At 37.6% G+C, this 23,454-nt stretch overlaps 1 protein-coding gene across 2 annotated transcripts in view; it reads right to left on the reverse strand.

Annotated features, from left to right (window-relative positions):
- Slc35f1 (solute carrier family 35 member F1) overlaps positions 1-23,454 on the reverse strand; it is a 527,643-nt gene that overhangs the window by 113,588 nt on the left and 390,601 nt on the right. The window contains exon 8 of one of the 2 annotated variants that reach the window (XM_047559603.1): positions 17,320-20,499. The exons of the other annotated variant lie outside the window; for it this stretch is intronic. Coding sequence (XP_047415559.1) covers positions 20,275-20,499 — 225 coding nt within the window. The 3' untranslated portion in view covers positions 17,320-20,274. Of the gene's footprint in view, positions 1-17,319; positions 20,500-23,454 lie in introns of those variants that run through there. 2 annotated transcript variants of the gene reach the window in all.

Genomic DNA, 23,454 nt, shown 5'->3' on the forward strand with positions numbered 1-23,454 from the left:
CTGTGGTAGAACACTTGCCTAGGTTCAATTTCCAATATTGTTACAAAAAGGGGAATAAAAGAATATTTCATATTATAATCAGGAAACCCCCTTATTAATTAATTTTTACACTGATTTAATTTATTTTTGAATGTTATTACTTTTCATGTGTTCTAATTACACATGACAGTAGAATGTACTTTCATACATCATATATACATAGAATATAATTGTTCATTCTTCTGGTTGTACATGATGTAGAATCCCACCAGTTGAATAGTTATATATGTGCATAGGGTAATGATGCCTGATTCATTCTACTATCCTTCCTACTCCCATACCCCCTCTCCTCCCTTCACTCACCTCTACCTAATCTAACTATTCTTCTCTTACACCCCTCCCATATTGTCAATTAGCATCCACATAACAGAGAAAACATTTGGCCTTTGTTTTTTTGGGATTGGCTTATTTCACTTAGCATGATATTCTCTAGCTCCATACATTTACCAACAAATGCCATAACTTCATTCTTCTATAAGGCTGAATAATATTTCATCATATATATATATATATATATATATGGATATATACTCAAAAAACTTAACACCAAAAAAACAAATAACCCAATCAATAAATGGGCTAAGGAACTGAACAGAACTTCACAGAAGAAATACAATATATATATATCCATTCATCTGTTGAAGGGCACCTAGGTTGGTTCCGTAGTTTAGCTATTGTGAGTTGAGCTGCTATTAACATTGATGTGACTGCATCATTGTAATGTGCTAATTTTAAGTCCTTTGGGTATAAACTGAGGAGTAGGATAGCTGGGTCAAATAGTGGTTCCATTCCAAGTATTCTGAGGAATCTTCATTCTGCTTTCCATAGTGGATGCACAAATTCGCATGCCCACCAACAATGTATGAGTGTACATTTTTCTTCACATCCTCACTAATATTTATTGTTTGTATTTTTGATAATTGACATTCTGATTTGGGTGAGACTAAATCTTAGTTTTGATTTGCATTTCTCTAATTGCTAAAGATGTTGAACATTTTTTTCATGTATTTGTTGATCGATTGTATTTCTTCTGTGAAGTTCTGTTCAGTTCCTTAGCCCATTTATTGATTGGGTTATTTGTTTTTTTGGTGTTAAGTTTTTTGAGTTTTTATATATCCTGGAGGTTAATGATCTATCTGAGGTGCATGTGGCAAAGATTTTCTCCCATTTTGTAGGCTCTCTCTTCGCATTATTGTTTGTTTCCTTTGCTGAGAAGAAGCTTTTTAGTTTTGATTCATCCCATTTATTGATTCTTGATTTCACTTGTTGTGCTTTAGGCATCTTGTTAAGGAAGTCATATCCTAGGCTGACATGGTGAAGATCTGGGCCTACTTTTCTTCTGTTAGGCTCAGGGTGTCTGTTCTAGTGCTTGTCTTTGATCTGCTTTGAGTTGAGTTTTGTGCAGTGTGAGAGATAGGTGTTTAATTTCATTTTGTTACTTGTGGATTTCCAACTTTCCCAGCACCATTTGTTGAATAAGCTATTGAATAAGCTCTCTTTCCTCCACTGAATGTTTTTGGTGTCTTTGTCTAGTATGAGATAGCTGTATTTATATGGTTTTGTCTCTGTGTCTTCTATTCTGTACCATTGGTCTATGTGTCTGTTTTAGTGCCAATACTGTGCCATTTTTGTTACTATGGCTTTGTAGTATAGTTTAAAATCAGACTTAAAAATAAGAATCATATGATCATCTCAATAGATGCAGAAAAAGCATTTGACAAAATATAGCACCCCTTCATGTTCAAAACCCTAGAAAATCTAGGGATAGTAGGAACATACTTAACATTATAAAAGCTATATATGCTCAACCCAAAGACAACATAATTCTAAACTGAGAAAAATTGAAAGCATTCCCTCTAAAAACTGTAGTAAGACAAGAATGACTTCTTTCACCACTTCTGTTCAAAATCATCCTTAAGACTCTAGGGAGAGAAATTAGACAGAAGAAAGAAACTAAAGGGATACAAATAGGAAAAGAAGAACTCAAACTATCACTATTTGCTAATGACATGATTCTATATTTAGAAGACCCAAAAAATTCCACCAGAAAACTTCTAGAACCTCATAAATGAATTCAGCAAAGTAGCAGGTTTTAAAATCAATACCCATAAATCAAACACTTTCCAATATATCAGTGATGAATCTGCTGAAAGAGAAATTAGGAAAACTATCCCATTCACAATGGCTTCCAAAAACAACAACAACAACAAAACAAAAAACAAACAAACAAACAAAAAACACTTGGAATCAATCTAACAAAAGAGGTGAAAGACCTCTACAATGAAAACTACAGAATGTTAAAAAAATAAATTGAAGACCTTAGAAGATGGAAAGACCTCCTATGCTCCCAGATAGGCAGAATTAATATTGTCAAAATGTCTTTACTACCAAAACCATTATACAGACTTAATGCAATTCCTTTTAAAATCCCAATTACATTCTTCATAGAACTAGTAAAAACAATCATGAAATTCATTTGGAAAAATAGGAGACCCAGTATAACCAAGGCAATCCTTAGCAAGAAGAGTGAAGCAGGAGGTATCACAATACCAGACTTTATTTTAATTTTTTTTGTGTGCTACCAGGAATTGAACCCAGAGGCACTCTACCACTAAACTACATCCCAGCCCCCACCCCCTTTTTTTGAGATAGGGTCTTGATAAGTTATCTATGCTGTCCTTGAACTTGAGATCCTCCTGCCTCATCCTTGGGAGTCACAGGGATTACCAGCCTATGCCACGCTGCCCCAGTTCCACTTATTTGAAAATAAATTGCAAGCTTGATATCTAGAGCTAGATCATGGGTTTTTACTGTTGTTATTTGTTTGTTTGTTTTTTAGACAAAGACTTAGAGTCCATCACCACCAGGTCTAAGATAAATTATTTTCTAATTTTTCAAGTTCTAGCTGAGTAATTAATTTAAAAGATAGTACTCACAATGTTGTTATAATTAAATACTTCATATTTTTCATACCAGGATTAAAAATCCCTTTGCTTAAAAATTTTTGTTTTGTGCCCAGATTTGGATAAATGACTGTATGTCTATTGGTCCAAAGGTTCTCTCACCTCCCCATAAGTTTAAGCAAGGGCTCAATGTTTTAAAACACTGATTTTAGTGATTATTTGTCAGGTTTTTGTCTTTCAAAGGCCTCTAAGGTGGTGCCAAGAGCATAAATGCTGTTAAAATTCTCTCTCAAATAGAAGCTTTCCAAAGGATATCACAGCTTCTTGATACTCTTCCCAGCTTTACAGAGTTATACTTTAATGGGTAATCTGGATAAATAAAAAACTATCAGGTATATACTATGTGTTCAAGTTTGAAAACTATAATTTCTCTTCTGGAAATTTACATTCTATTTTTTCCAAACCAAAGGAAGAAAAAAATCTGGAGTGCCTGAGAACCATGAAGATGACTTTATGGCTGTCCCAAAATCCTGAGATAGAGTGTGCAAACTATGAATCTGGTCCAATGTCCCATCTGATACCTGAATCCTAGCCTCCTCCTTCCTGTCACACCTACCATTTTCTCCATGTTCCTGAGTTAGACCATCCCTCTTAGATCACTTGTGACTTTTAGAAAGTCCCTGAAACATTCTCCTCTTTGTTCCAATTTTTTTCCCCATGTGACCTAAATAGCTCTAATAAGTCTGCCTTCTTCATTCAAACTTGCTGGGTATCAGCCAGTCTTGAGAAGGGCTAGGGAGGTAGAAAGTCATGTAAGCATGGCTCACAATGGATCTCACCTGTACCTCACCTAGGAGTCAGGAAAGGCTTCCCTGAAAAGTAATGTTGAGTTGGAGTGCTGAAGGATGAGTGGGAGTTATCTAGACAAAAGGAGAGGAAGGGAGAGTCTTCCAGCAGAAGAGAAAGCAAATGCCAGGCCATGGGGCGGGAAGGCTGGGTGACTAAGAGGAAGCCAGTTTGACTGAAGTACAAGGGCAGAGTTGAAAGTCACAGAGAGAAGCGACTAGAGAGCAAGGTTGGGATCTGCTACCCTGACACTTGTGTGCCCTTTTAGAGGCTTTTGAACGTCATTCATTTTTTTCATTCATAAATTAATCCACCTACTCATTCAACTGGTATTTTTTGAGATCCCTCTATGTGCCAGGTACTCTTTTAGGGATAAAAGGAGGGAAGAAAATGGACAAGATTATTTCTTTAATGCAATTTACATTCAAGTTGGAGGAGGAAAAAAAAGGAAATTAGACATGTAATGGGTCAGAAAGTGCTAGGTGCTAAAGAGAATGATAAAGTAGGGAAGGAATGGGATTGTAGGCCTTGGGATTTAGATCTTAAAAAATGTGAATGGCCTCCTGGAGCTGCCACAGAGGATGACATCTGCAGGAAAGAGCCAGGGAAGGTGTTCTGCAGGACAGTGACAGACTCTGAATTGTTTTAGCTGCTGAGTACAGAAGGAATCAGAGGGAGGGTATGTAGCAGGCAATTGTTTAAAAGATAAAATGAAATGAAATTAGGATTATGCCAGTGTGGCAGGGGCTAAAGGGGACAGTCTTGGTGACATTTAAGATGTATATATTACTTGCCTAACTGGCTAACTAGGAAATAAACATTTCTACTTATTTAAAGGCCCTGTATGTTTTATTAGGAAATCTGAAATACATTACACAAAAATTAACTTTTTTTGTGAATAAAAATATTTATTTTCATAATTGCTATTGAGCACACAAATACAAAAAGATGTATCTGCAATACGTGTTGGCTTTGTTGACCACATGTAGATGTAGCCTTTAAATAAAAATGAAATTCCCAGGACAAGGTCATGATTTATATATAGAACCTTCTAAATTTGGTGTAAATGTTTATCTTACTTGCCCAGGGGAAGAGGCTGAGAAAAATTCAATGTTAGTACTTGAGCTACAGCATCATCACTTATTCTTCCTCTATTTTGGGCTTATTTGTCTGCTCTGGTGGGGAATTCTGCATGACGCTGGCACCATGTTGGCATCGGTGACGGGACTTCATGCTGAGTCTGGGAAGTAGTTCTGGGGTCAGAGCCTGTGCTAAATATCAGTGCTACATCTGAGCTTTCTAAAGTAAAAAGTAAACAGTGAAGAGGTAGGCAACTTAGAAAAAGGCCACTTAGTACTAACAGTAATTTCAACTTTCTTTTGTCCTGTCTCAGATACTTCTTGAGTGGTCAAAGGCCCACAGACTTTTGTCTGCATTTGAATTCTCATTTTGCTCCAAATTGTATATAGGTGTTGGCACGTTAGAATACCTATCTCCAGGACTGGAGAATAAGAGTAGCACCATTTCTTGAATCTTTGCTTTAGCTACACACTGTGCTCTGCTTTATAAACATCTTCTCATTTAGTCCTTAAAGAAACTCTACTAAGAAGAAATTATTATCAATATTTTACAAATAAGGAAACAGAGTTTAGACAGACGCATTAGATAACTTGCCCAAAGTCATTAATCTAGAAATAGAGAGGAAGGTTTGTCTTTCTATAGCTCTGTGTACCTAAGCATTTATGATACTTCATTCAAAAGACAGAAATGCTAGTGCTTGTAAATTATTCTACTCCTTATCACTATTGAAACTTCTCTCATTTACTCACAGGTTTATTTTTTATCTTCTTCCACTAGAGCATAGAACCTTGTCTCCTTTCCCTACTGCTCTGTCAGCATCATCTTGATCTGTGCTTGGTACCTGGTAGTTGATTAATGAGTGTTTGCTGAATGAAATGTCACATCCTCACAGAGGTCCTCCTTCATGGTCATATCTAAAGTAACTCCACACCTGTAAGTCACTTTTTGATATCTTGCTATTTTATTTTCTTCATCCTAATTCTAAATCCAGGGAAACAATTCCTGGAATATGGTTAGTCCTATACTTTTGACTTAGCTGTCATTTATTTGTTAACAAAGATTAGGCAGCCATTTTGTGTGGAAAAGAGAGAAAATTTTAGACTTGGTTAATGTTTGAGATTGCCTTGACTGCACAAAGAACAGTAAAAGAAGGTGTTGTAGTTGGTTGTGGGGGAGAAGCTGATCAGTTAATGAAGAAGTTACCAGAGCAGGAATGCAGAATATCAGCTTGGGAGGGAAGGATCTGGCATTTGATGGAATAGCGAAGAAAAGAACCACCTGCTCTTAATCAGAGTGCCTTCATTGCATCGGGCCTTTAGTTCTTTGCTGGTGATTGAAAATTTGTCCTGTAAGTTCTATCTGGTTGCTGCACGATGAGGTATTCTCTTCTTATTTTAATAGAAATTAAGAAAAATCTTTGCTTTCCTGATATATGCTCAAGCTCAAGGACCTTTCTACAATACGTGACTTCCTAGCTAGTGTGGATTTCAAAGTTTGTATAAGATCTCCAGTCCCCAATACCTTCCCTATTTGCTTTCTTTGTCTGAAATTCTGTTTTATCACACAATTAGGGATCACATCTTAATATTTAACTATCTCACCTAGACCTTTCTTTAAAGCCCCCCCAAAAGTTCATATGTTAATGTAAGGGTTTTCAGAGTTGAATGATTAGATCATTACAGTGGTAACTTAATCAGTGGATTAATTAATTTTATGGGTTAATCATTTGGACTACTGGGTAATAAACTGTAGGCAGGTAGGGCATGGCTGAGGAGGTAGGTCACTGGGGGCATAGTCTTGGACTACATCTTGTCTCTGGCTGCTCTCCCTCTCTCACTCTTTCTCTGTGCCTCTGGCTGCCATGAGCTGAGAAACTTTTCTCCACCATTCCCATCTACCTTTGTTTCTACCTTTGTTCCTGCTGACCATGGTCTGAACCTCTAATATATGAACACCAAATAAAATTTTCTTCTTCAAACTTCTTCTCAGGTATTTTCATCATAGTGATGAAAAGCTGACTGACATAACCCTTAACCACTCCTCCAAGGTTTAGATATTCACTTATTAAACTCATTTTACTATGAGCTTACCATGTGTCAGGTACTATTCTGGGTGCTAAAGACATGAACATAAGAGTGAATAGGATACAGTCAGTCCAGATACATTCTAATGGGAGGTAGATTTACCAGAGCATACAAATAAGATCATTTAAAATAGTAAGAAGTGTCATGAAGGTACCAGACCAGGGTAATAGAAAAGTGTGACTGTGATAAGGGAGCAACACATGAGCTAAAACCTGAACAAGGGAAAGAATGCCCTAGGCCACTGGCTTATAGTGTCTTGAGGTGAAATGGGCTTGGTCTGATAGAGAGAAGAGTCTGTAGTGCATAGTCTACGGGAAAGTAGAAAATGCAGTTGTAAAGCAAAGCAAGATCCAGGTCTGGTGGGTCTTGAGAACCATGGTAAGGCATTTTAATTTTACTCTAATGACTATAAGAAGACCTTGGAGGGATTTTTCAGAGGAATAACAGGTTACAATTGACGTTTGGGGATGCCAAAGTGTGAATCTTTGACATGAAGCTGGTATTTAAAGTGCTGAGAGTGAATGTAAATAAAAAGGAGATGTGAACCGAGGACAAAGCCGTGGGGCAAGGGGAATTCTAACATTTTTTATAGAAATAATAAAGGAGGATCTAGCCAAGGACATGGGAAGGAAGGGCCTGTGAGGCATAGCAATGCCAGGAGTAGGTGGTTGCGGAGCTTCAGAGGAGTGAAGTGTTTGAAGAAGGAGTGTTGTCAGTGCCACATTTTGCCAAGACGTTAAGCAGAAGGAGGGTCAAGGAATAATCATAGAATGTAGCACAGATAAGATGTCTGGTAGAAGTGGAACAGATATTTGAGTAGATATGTTGCCTCAGCACGTAGGAATGGTGCCTGATGAAGCATTCAGGGATATTGCCCTTGACCATATCTTCCTATTTCCAGAGCGAGTTAATATTTCTTTGGTTTGCTGATGGAATATTTTTGGTTGCTTTTGTTTTTCCTTTAGACCTACTATTTCTGTTGTTCTGCACAAAGAGGAGTTTGCCTGCCACTCATTTTTCATATCAGAGGTAAGTTATGCATGTGGTCAGCATAGGTTTCTTATGCCAGCTGATTTAATGTAACCGATTTTCTACTTGGATTCTCTTTTAGTCAGCTTTTTCACTGCTGTGACCAAAAAACCTGACAAGAACAATGTAGAGGAGGAAAAAATTATTTGGCTTTCAGTCTCAGAGGTCTCAGTCCATAGATGGCCATCTTGATTCTTCAGGGCCTAAGGTGAGCCAGAACATCATGGTGGAAGAGTGTGGTGGAGGAAAGCAGCTGGGAACATGGCACTAGGAAGCAGAGAGAGCATCTTCACTCACCACTACAAAATATATACCCCAAAGGCACACCCCCAATGACCCTTCTCTTCTGACCACATCCTACCTACCTACAGTTCCCACCCAGTTAATCTCTCTCAGGGGATTAATGCATTGATTAAATCAACTTTCATAACTCAGTAAATTCACCTCTAAACTTTGTTGCATTGTCTCACACATGAGCTTTGGGAGACATCTCACAACTAAACCATAATAGATGCAGTCACTTCATGCCTCTCCTACATGATTTTTAACCACAGGATTCTTGTGGATAAGTCCTCAAAGGTTTTGTCAGTTTAAACCCTTTTCTGAGTGATCACAAAATATTTTATACTATGTGTACTCTGATATCTTTGAAGTGAGACACACCTGGATTTGCATCCTGGCCTTTTCACTTGCTAGATGTGTAAATTTGGCCATTTTATATGACTCATTAATACCTCTATTAACTCATCGATAAAGTTGGACTCACTCTGTGACTTTTCCCCACCCTATCCAAGATCGCTTTGAAAATTAAATGAGACAATTTCCACAATAGCCCACGACCTAGCACAAAGTAGAATAAGTGATATTGAAATCTATATGAGGCTTTAAAAACATACTGACTGAAAATTTGAACCAGAATGCTCCAAGATCAACAGTGAACAAACAATATCAAGAGGAAGAAATCTTGAGGTCTTTCATTGAAGGTGAGATTCATCCTTCTGTTGAAGAACTCCACTAATTACTGTAGGTTCACCTTATCCTCAAGTGTGACAAGAGAGTGCTACAGGTTGGATCTGGAGTGTCTTTTGAAGGCCCATGCTTGGTGACATTGGGAGGTTTTGGAAACTTTCAGAAGTGGAGCATAGAGGGAGTTCTTCCATCTATTTGGGGGTTTCCCTTAAAGGGGATAGTGGGACCCTGCCCCTTCCTCTTTCTCTCTTTTCATTCCCAGTCATGAGGTGAATGGTCTTCCTTTGTCATGTGCTCCTGCCATGATGTAGTGCCTCACCACAGGTCGGAAAGTAGGTGAGACAATTGACTATGGACTAAAACCTCCAAAACCATGAGCCAAAATACACATTTCCTCTCATTAAATTGATTATCTCAGTTTTTTTGGTACCGTAACAGAAAACTGATTATTTCAGTCTCCCTCCTTCATTGTTAGTTATCAATATCTGAGGGTCAGGACATGATTTTTAATTTTTATTATTTTTACACACTGCATTTTGATTCATTGTACACAAATGGGGTACAACTTTTTGTTTCTATGTACACAATGTAGATTCATATCATTCGTGTAATCATATATGTACATAGGGTAATGATGTCTGTCTCATTCCACCATTTTTCATACCCCTGCACCCTCCCCCATCTCATTTCCCTCTAGGTAATATAAAGTTCCTCTAGGGCTGGAGAGATAGCTCAGTTGGTAGAGTGTTTGCCTCACAAGCACAAGGCTCTGGGTTCAATCCCTAGTACCGCAAAAAAAAAATAAATAAATAAAGTTCCTCCATTCTTCTCTTACCACCCCCACACTCCCATTATGTATCATCATTCACTTATCAGGGAAAACATTTGGTCTTTGGTTTTTTGGGATTGACTTGTTTCACAAAGCATGATATTATCCAATTCCATCCATTTATCTGCAGATGCCACAATATTATTCTTCTCTATGGCTGAATAATATTTCATTGTGTATATATACCACAGTTTCTTTATCCATTCACCTATTGAAGAGTATCTAGGTTGGTTCCACAATCTAGCTATTGTGAATTGAGCTACTATAAACATTGATGTGGCTGCATTATTGTAGTACGCTAATTTTAAGTTCTTTGGCATAAACCAAGGAGTGGGATAACTGGGTCAAAACGTGGGTCCATTCCAAGTTTTCTGAGAAATCTCCATACTGCTTTCCAGAGTGACTGCACCAATTTGCAACTCCACCAGCAATATACAAGTGTGCCCTTTCCCCACATCCACGCCAACATCTGTTATTGTTTTTGTTCTTGATAATAGCCATTCTACCTGGAGTAAGATGAAATCTTAGAGTTGTTTTAATTTTCATTTCTCTAATTACTAGAGATGTTGAACACTTTTTCATATATTTATTAATAGCCTGTATATCTTCTTCTGTAAAGTGTCCTGTTTCTTGGCCCATTTATTGATTGGGTTCTTTGTATTTTTGGTGTAAAGTTTTGTAAGTTCTTTATAAAATTTGGAGATTAGTGCTCTATCTGAAGTGCATGTGGAAAAGATTTTCTCCTACTCTGTAGACTCTCTTTTCACATTAATGATTGTAGCCTTTGCTGAGAAAAAAACTTATTAGTTTGAATCCATCCCATTTATTGATTCTTGCTTTGATTTCTTGTGCTTTGGGAGTCTTGTTAAGGAAGACTGGTCCTAAGCCAACATGATGAAGAATAGGGATAGTAGGAACATACCTCAACATTGTAAAGGCTATCTATGCTAAGCCCATGGCTGACATTCTAAATGGAGAAAAACTGAAAGCATTCCCTCTAAAAGCTGGAACAAGGCAAGGATGCCCTCTTTCACCACTTCTATTCAACACTGTCCTTTAAACTCTAGCCAGAGCAATTAGACAGACCAAGGAAATTAAAGGGATATGAACAGGAAAAGAAGAACTCAAACCATCACTATTTGCCAATGACATGATTCTATATTTAGAGGATCCAAAAAACTCCACCAGAAAACTTCAGCAAATTAGCAGGATATAAAATCAATATGCATAAATCTAATGCATTTCTATTCATAAGTAATGAATCATCTGAAAGATAAATTAGGAAAACAACTCCATTCACAATAGCCTCAAAAAAAAATACTAACAAAAGAGGTGAAAGACTTCTACGATGAAAACTACAGAACACTAAAGAAAGAAATTAACAAAAACCTTAGAAGATGGAAAGATCTCCCATGTTCTTGGATAGGCAGAATTAATATTGTCAAAATGGCCATTCTACCAAAGGTGCTATACAGACTCAATGTAATTCCAATTAAAATTCCAATGACCTTCCTCATAGAAATAGAGAAAGCAAACATGAACTTCATCTGGAAGACTAAGAGACCTCCAATAGCCAAAGCAATCCTGAGCAGAAAGAGTGAAACAGGAGGTATCACAATACCAGACCTTATACTACACTACAGAATAATAGTAACAAAAATGGCATAGTATTGGCACCAAAATAGTCAGGCAGACCAATGGTACAGAATAGAAGACACAGAGATAAACCAACATAAATACAGTTACCTCATTCTAGACAAAGGAGTCAAAAAATACAATGGAGAAAAGATAGCCTGTTCAACAAATGGTGCTGGGAAAACTGGAAATTCATATGGAGTAAAATGAAATTCAACCTCTATCTCTCAGCCTGCACAAAACTCAACTCAAAATGATTTTTTAAATGGAGGTTTTCATTAGAGATGCAAATGGAAAAGTTAGATTTGGCATGTTCTAAGGACTTCATTTTCCCAACTAAAAGGGCACGCCATCATCCTAAGCACAGCTCTGGCTGTAGTCAGGAAGGAGGAATGTAATCTAACTGCTTTTTTTTCAGGTACTTGTCTCATTCTGAACCAGGGGATGATGAACAAAATCATTGCCTTTGGTCTTGTTATTAATTGGTCTTGTACTTTACCAGAGAAATCTTGTCGTGCTAAGTTGACATCTTTGCTGATGACTGGCAGCTGGAATAAGATATTCAAATGATGGACATAAAGAGGGGGGGGGAACCCTTTAAGATAATTTAGATATAATTACTGTATCAAGTTACAAAGAAATAGAGATGGGAAAATATTGGGATTTCCTTCCATGGAAGAAACATCGACTAGTAGTTCTAATTCAAATAGGACTCTATAAGCAAGTAGCTGAAGAATGGTGTCAGGTTTGCATCTAGAGATAGATTTTGGATTCCCAGTAGTGAGTCCAAAAGGAACATTATCAGAAATAGCCATGGACTAATGTAAGTTGTCTTGGATAATCTCAATTAACTTGGATCCTTTTGCTACCATCTCAAAGTTGACTCCGTAGGATCGTATGGTTTTATTTGTGCCTGTCTTATGTAACAGCCTACCCTGTAAGCTGAATGAAGCTTGTCTGGAACTACACCTTTTCATTTGTTGCAAGTGGGTCAATCATGGATAGAACCTGACTTGGTACAAAATATTGAACTTCAACCAAAACTTTCATTTAAATTGATTTGGGAGCCAAACTTTGTCTCATTTTTCAGATCTTCATATCTAAAGTTAACATTTGTATGTACTATTTTCTTTTACTAGGGATAAAACATATAAGAAAAGTTTTCAGTTTATTATAATCAAGGTACAATATATGTCAGAATAATATGCCATTTATTGTTGTCTCTACACTATTCTAACTGGGGATAACTTCCCCTCAAGACTGTTGTTTCTTTGGATGAATTAAAGAATAGTGTAAGAATATTTTTTGAAACATTGGGAGTAAAATGCATGAGAAAGAAATTAAAGCAGCTAATGATCACAATGAAGGAAATAAAGTTCATTTTCAGGACTGATGGCCTGAACCAACTCTAGCAGCAGCAAGATATTTCAGTGTTTTGCTAATGTGGGAATCTTATAGCATTGAAAAGTAAGGACATTGGGAAAAATAGTAATTTTTAATTTTTTTAAAGCCACGATTTGATTTTAAAAGTATTGTTGCCAGTGCATGTAGCAACATGCATTCCTCAGGGCAGGCAGTGCAAATTTTGTTTCAAAAATTTCCAGGCTGCAGTGATTTTGACCACTTAAAGATTTTGATTTCCCCATATCCTTATATCACAAGAGTTGCTGGACTAAGAGGTTCATGTTACTCCAATTTTCAGGAGGCAAATAAGTGCTCCTTCGCCTTAGAGTTGAGTTTGGCCTTCATCCTCTGGCAGCCAAATTATTTTCCAAGGACCTCAGATTCACTATGGATGCTGACCCAATAGGTCATTGGAGAATATAGTGAGGGATAGCTAGTGCCAAGTCTAGAGATGAGAAGTGTTCTTTTGAAAGCAGTGAGCTCTCAATCCTGGATTCAGCAGTTACAGATTAACTATTGCAGCTCTAGTAGCATTTCTGTTTTGGGGAGTCTCATGGACAAAGGCAATCCTAAAGGTCTCTCTCACACTTGCATGTTGAGTAAGAACCATTGAGGGATAATTTCCCATATGCAAACTTTCTCAGAAGGATTCAATCTAGAAGACAAAGACAGTTTGCCTTGGACAAGCACAGTTTTTTCTTTCTTCTCCTTTTGAAGTTACACTTAAAGAGTTGGTTAATAATAAGTATCTTCTCCTGGGCCACTTATCCACGCTGTCTGCAAAGCTGCTTTGACCCTTGATGGTAGGGATCTACATTTAGCTCTTTGGTTGATCCTGGTTTCTAGTGATACCAGACAGCCTCTAACTAGGAATTATGCACCATTGTATTATCTGCATAATTTTACTAGGGTGACTAAGGCTATAGCTTATCATTACCTAACATCTCTTCTCCAACTAAACCATCTCATGCTTTAAAATGACTTCACTTAAGATTTTAAAATAGTTTCCCATGTTTCATCTAGTTCTCAGATTCTGTGTCTAAGTTTGTGGCTAAATGAAAGCAAACTTCTTTGTTGGTTAGAAGTCATAATTATGAATTGAAAACTGAATGCAAAGTGAAATCATAGTCTTCAACTACTGACACCAAATTCTCCACATTAAGTTATCTTCTATCCCTGACAATTTTCTTTTTAATTAAAATGCAGCCTGTTAGGCAAAATCTTGGGAACATAAAGCAGTTATGTGATTCACTCAACCATTGCTGTGCATGTGTGACCTATTTAGCTTTTAAAATCCTATTTAATGCCAAAAACTACATTAGAGAATTCAAACAAAAGCTCACAGGGAGCCCCATAATGAGACTGTTTTGATTATTTCAGTGATTAGACCATTTCCTCTCTCTCTGGAAGTTTCATTTAGAACAGTAGTCATTTTAAGAACAAGTAGATTTTTTAATCCTTTTCTAGTTTACTGTGAAATTGGAAAGGTGCCAACCTTCTGTGAAAGTGTAATTATTACTATTACTTAAAATTTATCAAACCTGATCTTCAAGTACTATGCAAATAATTCTCCTTGCCTACGAAGACAAAGCCAAGAAGACAAGAAGGGGATCCGACTTTGCACAAAAATAGGTTTTATGCCCCATGTTTCAAATTATTAGTCCAAAGTTCTAGAAATGGTATTTGTGGGCATGGATGGGAAAATACTGAGTAAAGAATGGTTTAGATCTACTGCCATAAGGTATCTCTTTCCCTACCATGAGAAACATGCACTCATTTACACATGCATTTATTTAACATTCATCCTTTCTTGAAATGTATGGGTGTGCTGGTTTCTACTGTAATTTACTTTTGAATAATTCCAGCAAAACTGCCTCCTTTAGGTTCCTTCTCTTGCTCTTTTCTTTCTTTTTTCTTCTCTCTCTCTCTCTCTTTTTTTTTTTTTTTTACACATTGCAATGAAATGGTAGTGACGATGTTTGAGAATTGCCATTGCAGCTTCTCTCTGTTCTCCACCATCCCTGGCCACCAATGATTCTAAGCAGGAAACCTGAACAGTAAGATGGGACCTAAGACTAGAGCTGCTCTCCAGGAATAAGAATCCATTAGCCCCACCATCGTGGGTAGGTGGTCAGCTGCTGTTCTACCTCAGATTGCAACATCTAGTGGCAGGGAGGCATGTGTATCCACTAAGTTGCCAACCTGTCTTGGGAAGGGATGTACCAGTTTCTCTCTTAAAGCCAGATGATCACACTTCCAGGTTCCTCTAGGATGGTCTCTACTTGTTGTCTGGGCATAATTGTTAAAAGTACCCACTTTGACCTAATGGATTGAATTATGAATGGCATGCTCAGCCTACTTAATGCCCTACTGTAGTTCTGCATGTATTAGGTGACCAGACTCATTTTTTAGCTTGTACTATCAGTTTGGAGCAATGAGTTCAGGAAGATTACTTTCCATTGTGTAAAGTAATACTCACCTTTATCCCCATGTGATCTTTCAAGTATTATGGGTTTACTCTTGCTTCTAACAGGAGATTTGATGAAGGAATTCATTTGCATGCTTTTTACAGATGTTTATCTTATCTATACCAGCCCTTTGGCCATCAAGATGGAAGGCAGTAATCTAAGCGCCTATTCCCAGAGATCTCCTCCCTCTGATCATTAGTTTTCCTTTTTAATCAGACTGCAGTAGTGTTTGGAGGCAATTGGTCTGGCTGAAAAGTGATGCACATTGGCTTGTCCTTTCAGGCACTGATGAAAGGTCGTCTGGTAGGGGCCAAGCTTTCTAGCTGTATTACAATGCTTTTTAGAATTAAACATTTTTGGCCACATAGAGAATGAGGACCAGAGGCCCTGCCTAGGTGGCACATAGTGAGCCTTCTGTTTATGCTGTCAGGAAGAAGAAAGGGGGAAAAGGGCAGGGTGTGGGGAGAAGAAGGAATCAAAGAAAAAAGGAAGAAAGGGAAAAAAAAAAAAACTGAGATCATGTAAATAATTAAGAAGGTATAAGTTGAAAACACTATTTGCAAGTAAAATGAGAACTTTTGTTATTTTATACTCCAGGCCTAAACGGGAAGGACCAAACATTGTTTTTAAATGATTTAAAACAATTCTCCAGAAGGGTACATTTCAGTCAACAGTGATTTATTCCTTTCCAAGAACAGGAATTTTGCAGAAATGAAGTCCTCAAGAATAGTGGAAGTTAAAAAAAGAAAAAGAACTTGTCATAGAATTTCTTATGCTTGTCCTTGGTACTTATGGATTAGAAGATAGACTTCATTAAAGTAAGATGTCTAAGTGCTTTCAATGTGTATGTTTTGCTGGGCACTGAAAATAGGTAAACTGGGTTTGATTTCAACTCCTGTAATTTCACACATTAAATTTGTTTTCCTGAGGAACATGAATACAATATAATAAATCACAGCCTTCCTCCCTCATTCAAGTGCTTTCTTATCTTACCATTGCAAGAGCTTTCAAGTACTAAGGAACTTAGTTCTTTCTCTTAAGAAAGTTAAAATTCATTGGGGAAATGGATGGAACATGACATGAACATTTATTGTCTATGCTAATTGGACCCAAATCATTTGAAATTTCTGGGCATTTGGACAGAGACTGGACTGAAATCAATTATATTTCATCTTCCATCAAAGAACTTACTAAGTAGAATTAAACATTTTAGATTTATATTTAAGGAAAAATCTTTTTTTGAACAGTGAGTCATATTTTTCAAGTAAATTATTTATGTTAAGTACATGTTCCAACTATTTATTTAAAGCAGATCATGATGGATCTTGACTGAAGAGTACTTTATAGAGTACTTTAAAAAGCACTTGGTGTGTGGTTCCTTTTTTCCGGAAAAATGCTTGCTTTTCTTTAAAAATATTTTAAACATACATCTCAGACACAGTCACCTTGGCTCATTGAATTTTGAAGACCTGATTATGAACACAAATGACAAGAGGATGTGAATGTATTTACCATCTACTCCTGGCACTTTCAGGACTGTAGGGTGACAGCAGATAGTGGCAGAGGGAAAATTTCAGGACTCTGCAGGTCCTGGGCAGAACTGTGGGCAGTCCCTGCTTTATAAATGTCCTTCTCTGGAAGAATGCAGTTCTGTGGGTCTGCTGTCATACCAAGGGTATGCAGGACTTTCTTCTTTATGAGACAGTTTCTCAGGGATAAATTTATATTGTCCTACATGTGTTTGAAACATGGGCTTAGAGGTTATAGCCCCAGAGCTTTATTAAGTACCTTGCTAAATAATTAACTTTGCAAATTACAAATGTGTTTAATTTGGCTTTCGAAGCTATAGTTCTGAAACCAAGTGTGCCCTTCCTAATTTGGAAATATTTTCTTTCTGGTATTTTTTTTTTTTTTTTGACTTGTACCCAGCTATCTACTTTTGTTGCTATTTCTAGCATCCCGAAGGAGCTGCTTCTATGGTTGTCATAGTGCAGACAAACACAAGAAAACCAAGAACTCAGTGCTTTCATAAAGCATTTATTTTTATTTGAAAACATTATACAGGCATTACATTGCCACAGCCAGTCCATAGGGGTGCATGCAAATATCAAAAATGGACAGTTTTTTCAACTCATCGGTGTAAATATCCTTTTTGGTTCATATTTTTCTTTTGCAGTGTCAGGATTAGTGTGCTTTGTTATGTGGCTTAACAATAGAATCCTACCCATGGGGTAAAATCTGTACTGGCAGCTAGCTGGGGACTACTAAATGGTTACAAATAAAAATAAACCCAAAACAAATAATACTACACGCTTGTCAAAAGGTTAATAGCACAAGTTAGCAATATCTAAACTAAACATTGAAACATTTTCATGGGACAAATTTTCAGTGGTGCAAATTTTTCCATTGCTTGGTCTTCCTTGATGTGTGTTTCAGAGTTTGGAGCCATGGGAAGGTGTGACCAAGGCAAGCTCTGTCCCCAGTGCAAGTTTTCATGGAGGAATGAGAACCACCACTCATCTCTGGCAGGGTTTAGGAGAGCTGTGGGTGGCTCTTAATCAAATTTTACACAAGTTGCTAAATTCTCTTTGATGAGGAGAGAGTGGTGATGGATTGAAAAGCTGAAATTTTTGCTGGTGTCTACTGAGGTTATGAAATCTCAGAAACTAAAACGGCTAGAGTTAATATCACCCTATTCCCATATCCCACCCCACTCCCAAAGGATCAATGATTTTACACACAAAAAAAGAGTTTGTTCTTTACTTTTTTCCCCCTCACTTAAGGGTCAGTCTGGAACTTCCGATCTTTTATATTCTATGTATTACCAGCCTTTCTAAATGGAGACAAACCAATACAGTGAGGTAACCCAGTGACATGGAAGTCTGATTACAAGGACACTGAATGATAAAGGTATACAGTGAATTCATCTTGACCTTCACACTTGGTTTCCATACAATGGAGTCAATTAAAATATTCTATAAAATAATTCATATGGCGACCTTTAACCATCAGTTGATTGCAAACTTTTTGGAAATTTAAATTAAAAAATAATTCCAGTCCACTAAGTAGACATGGAAATAGTTTCAGCCACTTGCTTTTCATAAGACTACTAAGTGTCTACAAATTAGTGTCATAAAAACGAATTGAAAAGACAAAAACATTTGGCTTAAAATAAATACTAAAAATGCAATAAATCAAGCAAATTATGCAAACCAAAGGAATGTAAACACAAAAATAAAACCACAGTCTTTAAAGGTTTTCAGATCTGAATGGACAAAATATTCAGAGAAAGGTATTTAATTGGTTTAAAAGGTAGCAGAGAGCAGATATTGGCAAGTGTGTTTTGATTTGATGTAACTTTAATATTGACCTCTTTCCCCCCAACAGAAAATGTAACATGTTTTTAAGGGGGTTGAACTGACCATGAAATCTGCACTTCAGAGAAGATCATTTTTCTACCCATCTCCTGGTACAGGACCACCCACCCTGTGTAGAAAAGTCAGGTAATATGGCCACATGAGTACTGGCAGGGGCAGGGGATACCTTTGTCTGCCATATTTAGGTCTTGTTCAGGCCCTTTGCTGCAATCCGTCTTCCACAGAGACCCCACTGGCATTTTGATTTGCTTGCTTAAGATGTATTTATTTGAATTGTCAAATTTTCATAAACATTTATACAAACCCTGATATTTCACTGAAGATTTTTTTGAATGATATTGAAGTTAGCCAAATTCAAAAAGTACTTCACATACTGACACAAAGAATCTATTCTAAGTTAAAGAGGTCTATGAGGTTTCTTCATTTCCTGTGTTTGTAAAAAAAAAAAAGGGCTACTTTATGGGGAATAGATTAGATTAGTGACATATCACTCAAAGCCTTATCGGGACCCTGTCATGTTCTCTGTATCCATAAGAATGTGTGTCAATATGGCCTGTTATTGGATGGATGCCAAATATGACCAAAATGCCAGACTTTTTCAATGGTGACATTGTTACCACTACGAAGTGACCAGAGCAAATGAGCTAGTATTAGAGATTGCTCCAGATCAGCACCTTGACTTTAGGAGGTGGCATAACCAATGATACTCCACAGCAAAGATAATTTCCATGTTGGTGTACTTCAAAAGGGCTTCCATATAATTTCTGAAGCAAGGATATAGGGAGAGGCTGAACAATTTTAAAAAACATATCTAAGCCTAAACACAAATGCTATTATTTCTGGCGTTTCCCATAAGCCACAGAAATGGAACAGTCCTTGTCCTGTTATTATGGGGACTTGATTAGCAGAATTGCATGGCACAACAGAATGGCATGGCCTGGAGTAATCAGAGATTGAAATATAAAAAGGCTAAAATGTTTGTTTATATCTATTCCTAGAATAGAGAATTATATGGTCAGTTGCCCCTCCCCACAAGGGTCACAGCACAAAATACTTATTGAGCAGGCAATCCAACAGGTAACAGAGGAAACCATTAGCCACCAGGTCCCTAGGATAAGGAAACTTCTCAGGGGTGGAGCTCCTGTGGCATGCATCACTCATAGAGTCTGTGCAAAAAAATAAAGTATGATTCTTAAAAAGTGACTTGCCATAGAAAAGTGGGATTTATGTTGACTACATGTGGGTCTGGCAATAGTTCCTATTGGGAGTACAAAACCTCCTCCTGAAAGTCAGTGTAATAACAGTAACAATAATACAAATCATAATAACAATAATACTTGCTTTTGATTCAAAAATATTCACAATAATTAATGCAGGGGGGTTGTGATCAGGATACGCACTAGCTAGGCATCTCTCCAAGTCAGATGGATTGGAGCCTGTGTCTCCAGTGATTTCTAGCTTGTTCCTTTTACAAGCTTTTGGAGGTTTGCTACCTTGCAGTCCACTTATGTGAACTGCACCTAATAAATACCTTTCTCTATGTACAATACAGAGTTGATGGGCAAACACACGGCCACTGAGCTGTCCTCAGCGGGCGGGGTGGGCCTCACGCTAGGCCACCCGAACGTGGGGCTCCTCTTCTGTCTCCTGGCCCAGGCTGGTGTAGGTGACTGAAGGCTCCACCTGAGCTGTGGTTGGTAAGTCCACAACAGCTCCTGAAGGATTGCGGAACTGCTTGTACACTCGGGGGTCCTGGGCTATGTAGGTGGAGGTGGAGGAGTACAGCACTAGCCCGATAAGGATGGTGAAGAAAGACAGGAGATAAAGTCCTGAAAACTAAAAACACAACAGCAAAGTGATTTAGCAGCCAGAGCAGAAAGACTGCCCCATTAATGAAGCCCAGTGAGGCAGGAGGAGCTGCTTCCTCCCGAACAGGCAGCTTGATGGGTTGGCCAATACTCATGATGGAAAGTGAATTTTCTCCTCCTAAACTGACTTGGTCTTATTGATTCCCCTTATCTTTTTCTAGACCCTGTGGCTAATAAGAGGAACACTTAGCTAATTATCTCTAAAGTGCCAATCTGAGTACCTGGTATGTGGGAGAGTTAGTTAAGCACAAATTAAAATACATCAAGTTAAAAGTAAAAAAATCCCCAGCATCACTCGGTAAAGACTTGCTTGTTTGTGGCCTCATTAAACTCAGATGAAATACAGATATTCTATTTAGGGTTGTAATGAAGCCATAAACAAGGAACCCCTCAGTGACAGCTGCGTCAGGGAACTCTGGTTTCACCGTAATCCAATGCAGACATTATTTGTCTTTCCAATAGGAACTACTATTGACTTTGGTAACTATCTTTGCAAGATTAGATTATTCTTTGACAGGAAGAAACAGTACAACATTCCATCCCTGCCCCACTCATCAAAAAGCAAGCCAAACAGGGTTGTCCAGATTCTTTTTCCAAAACTGCTAGTTTGATAATTCATGGAGTTTGTGTGTGAGGGTTGGGGGGTGGGATTGGTTTATACAAGTCCCAATAATTTACATATTTTTGAAAAATTACAACTTGGGGATCTTCTCAAGCAGTTACACTGGAAGTGCTTGAGTAGTCACTAGGGGAGATAAGGTGCCAAGATGAGTGTTTCCATTTCTCTTGTTCTATTCCTTCATTCAGTGAATAGTTTCTTGCAAAGCTTTCTCTGTATCAAACACTGAATTATATTCTGGGGAAAGAGAAATGAAAAATATGGTTGGTCCTGACCACCAAGGCCTTCATAGTCTCACTGGAGAAATAGGCACAGATACACAAAAACAATACAATACATTTATGGAGTACCAAGGCTCATTTTAGTCAATAGCTATTATCCTAGTCTTGACCACATCCTGCATCCATGAGAGAAAGGGATCAATTTTATTTCCACCTTTATTGTTTATGCTCAACTCTGGAAGAAATAACAACTGGTAAAAAGGGAAAAATTCATTGGGAACTGAAAGAAAGGAGAATAGGAAAATGACCCTGTAAGTTACAAGGCTAAAATAAAAAGCTAAAAAGATAGCTATAAATGGTGGTTCAATAGTAGGAAAGGCAGTCTCGACACAGAGAAGAGGTACCCTTGTGACTAAAAGTCCCTGCCACACTGTTTGTTCACTTTTTTTTTGCTTTCTGCAGGAACAAGGTAGCTAAGACTAAAGGTTTGATTTTCTTTCTACAGCAGTCCTTGCCCTGACCCCAACTTTCCAACCAAAGGATGGCACTTGGCCAGATGGATTTATGTACTAGATTCAGCTTGAACTAGCTTCACTTAATTAACTTGAAATAATTAATTCAGTTTTCCCCCAAAGAAACGTGTCTTATTCTTTGATCTGTGAATTTGTAAAATAAAAGGATAGGGAAAGGAGATCACTAACTCAGAAAACCTACTTAACCCCAAATTTGCTTCCTGAAATTCTCAATTCAAGAGCTTCATCCTTTAGTGGGAACATTAGTACATTAAATGGGTTCATTCCTAACCTTGCCATCACTTCAGATATTTTGTTAATGACTTTCACTTTCAAAACGCTACTTGTATCTTTTCAGGTCAAGCATGAAACCCTGCACGGTCTCAGGTGTGAGCCTGCCTCTCTTCTTGCAGATGGAGGTAGACAGATTAAGAATTGGAGCTTTGCAGTTGCACTGTATTCCATCCACCAAACTGGAATCACATCTTAGCTTTACTACTTTCTAGCTGTAACCCTGGAAAAGTTTCTTAAATTTTCCAGATCCAAGCTTCCTTATCAATCAAGTTCTCCTACTGGGTATCGGGTTATAAAGATCAAGTAAGATGAAGCCTGAAAATCACTTATCACAGTACATATCTTGTAGGAGTCATTCAATTTGTGTTGGTTTCATTTGTTGTTGATATTATTTTTGTACCACTTCAAAGAACATGGGCCCCTAAGACTGAGTGAAAAACCCACTACAAAGTGCTTCTTGGGACATAGCTTTGAAACAACAACACATATTGTATTTCCAATGCATTTCTATTTAATTCATACAGAATTCACTCTAAGATTGCTCTGAAGATAGATGGCATGGAATTTTACATGACAGAGGCATCTTGGAAGTTGCTCAAGAAATTTATTATTAGATGGTAGAGAAAGTTTTCATTTCCCCAAAAAGGGAATAGTCAGACAAGCATCACGATGAATCAGGATAAATTCTGAACATTACAAATGATGACAGAAAGTCTTGATTTTTTTAAAACAAGAAAGGTTTTCATCCCCCCTTTTTATTTTAATGGTACAAAAGGAAATTTAATCAGGGTACCTGAGAGAATGACCCCCAGTTCTGGATAGTGCACTTGGAAAGCATTTGTTTGAAAAACCAATCAAACCGAAGTTTTATGCACTCTAGGCTGAATTTATTACCTGCAAAGACATTCTTATTTCTCCTTCCTTAAGCAAAGAGGATAGGAACACTCATGAGGAATGAAAGCTACCTCAGCGATTCAGATAAGGCAAGGTTTAGGGGAGGCTTGTCTTCACTGAGGGACTGCTGTCTGAGTGTGCTGTGTGGTCATTCCCTTAACCAACTGCAGCCCTCAGAATATGCGGTATGTTCTGAAGTACAGACAGAGGACAGCCTGGAGAATCTGGGAAAGAACGAGTCTTGTGTTAACACTACCACACTGCAGACAATGTTTGCATTGCTGTTTTTCCATTTTGATGGGTCATTGTGAAAAAAAGGTCAGAAAATGCTCACTGTACATGAGAATCCCTGTGTGTTGCTTAAAATAATTTGATTGGGATGC

Source organism: Sciurus carolinensis, chromosome 7 (assembly GCF_902686445.1).
Source record: "Sciurus carolinensis chromosome 7, mSciCar1.2, whole genome shotgun sequence".
In the NCBI taxonomy this organism is placed as follows: domain Eukaryota; kingdom Metazoa; phylum Chordata; class Mammalia; order Rodentia; family Sciuridae; genus Sciurus; species Sciurus carolinensis.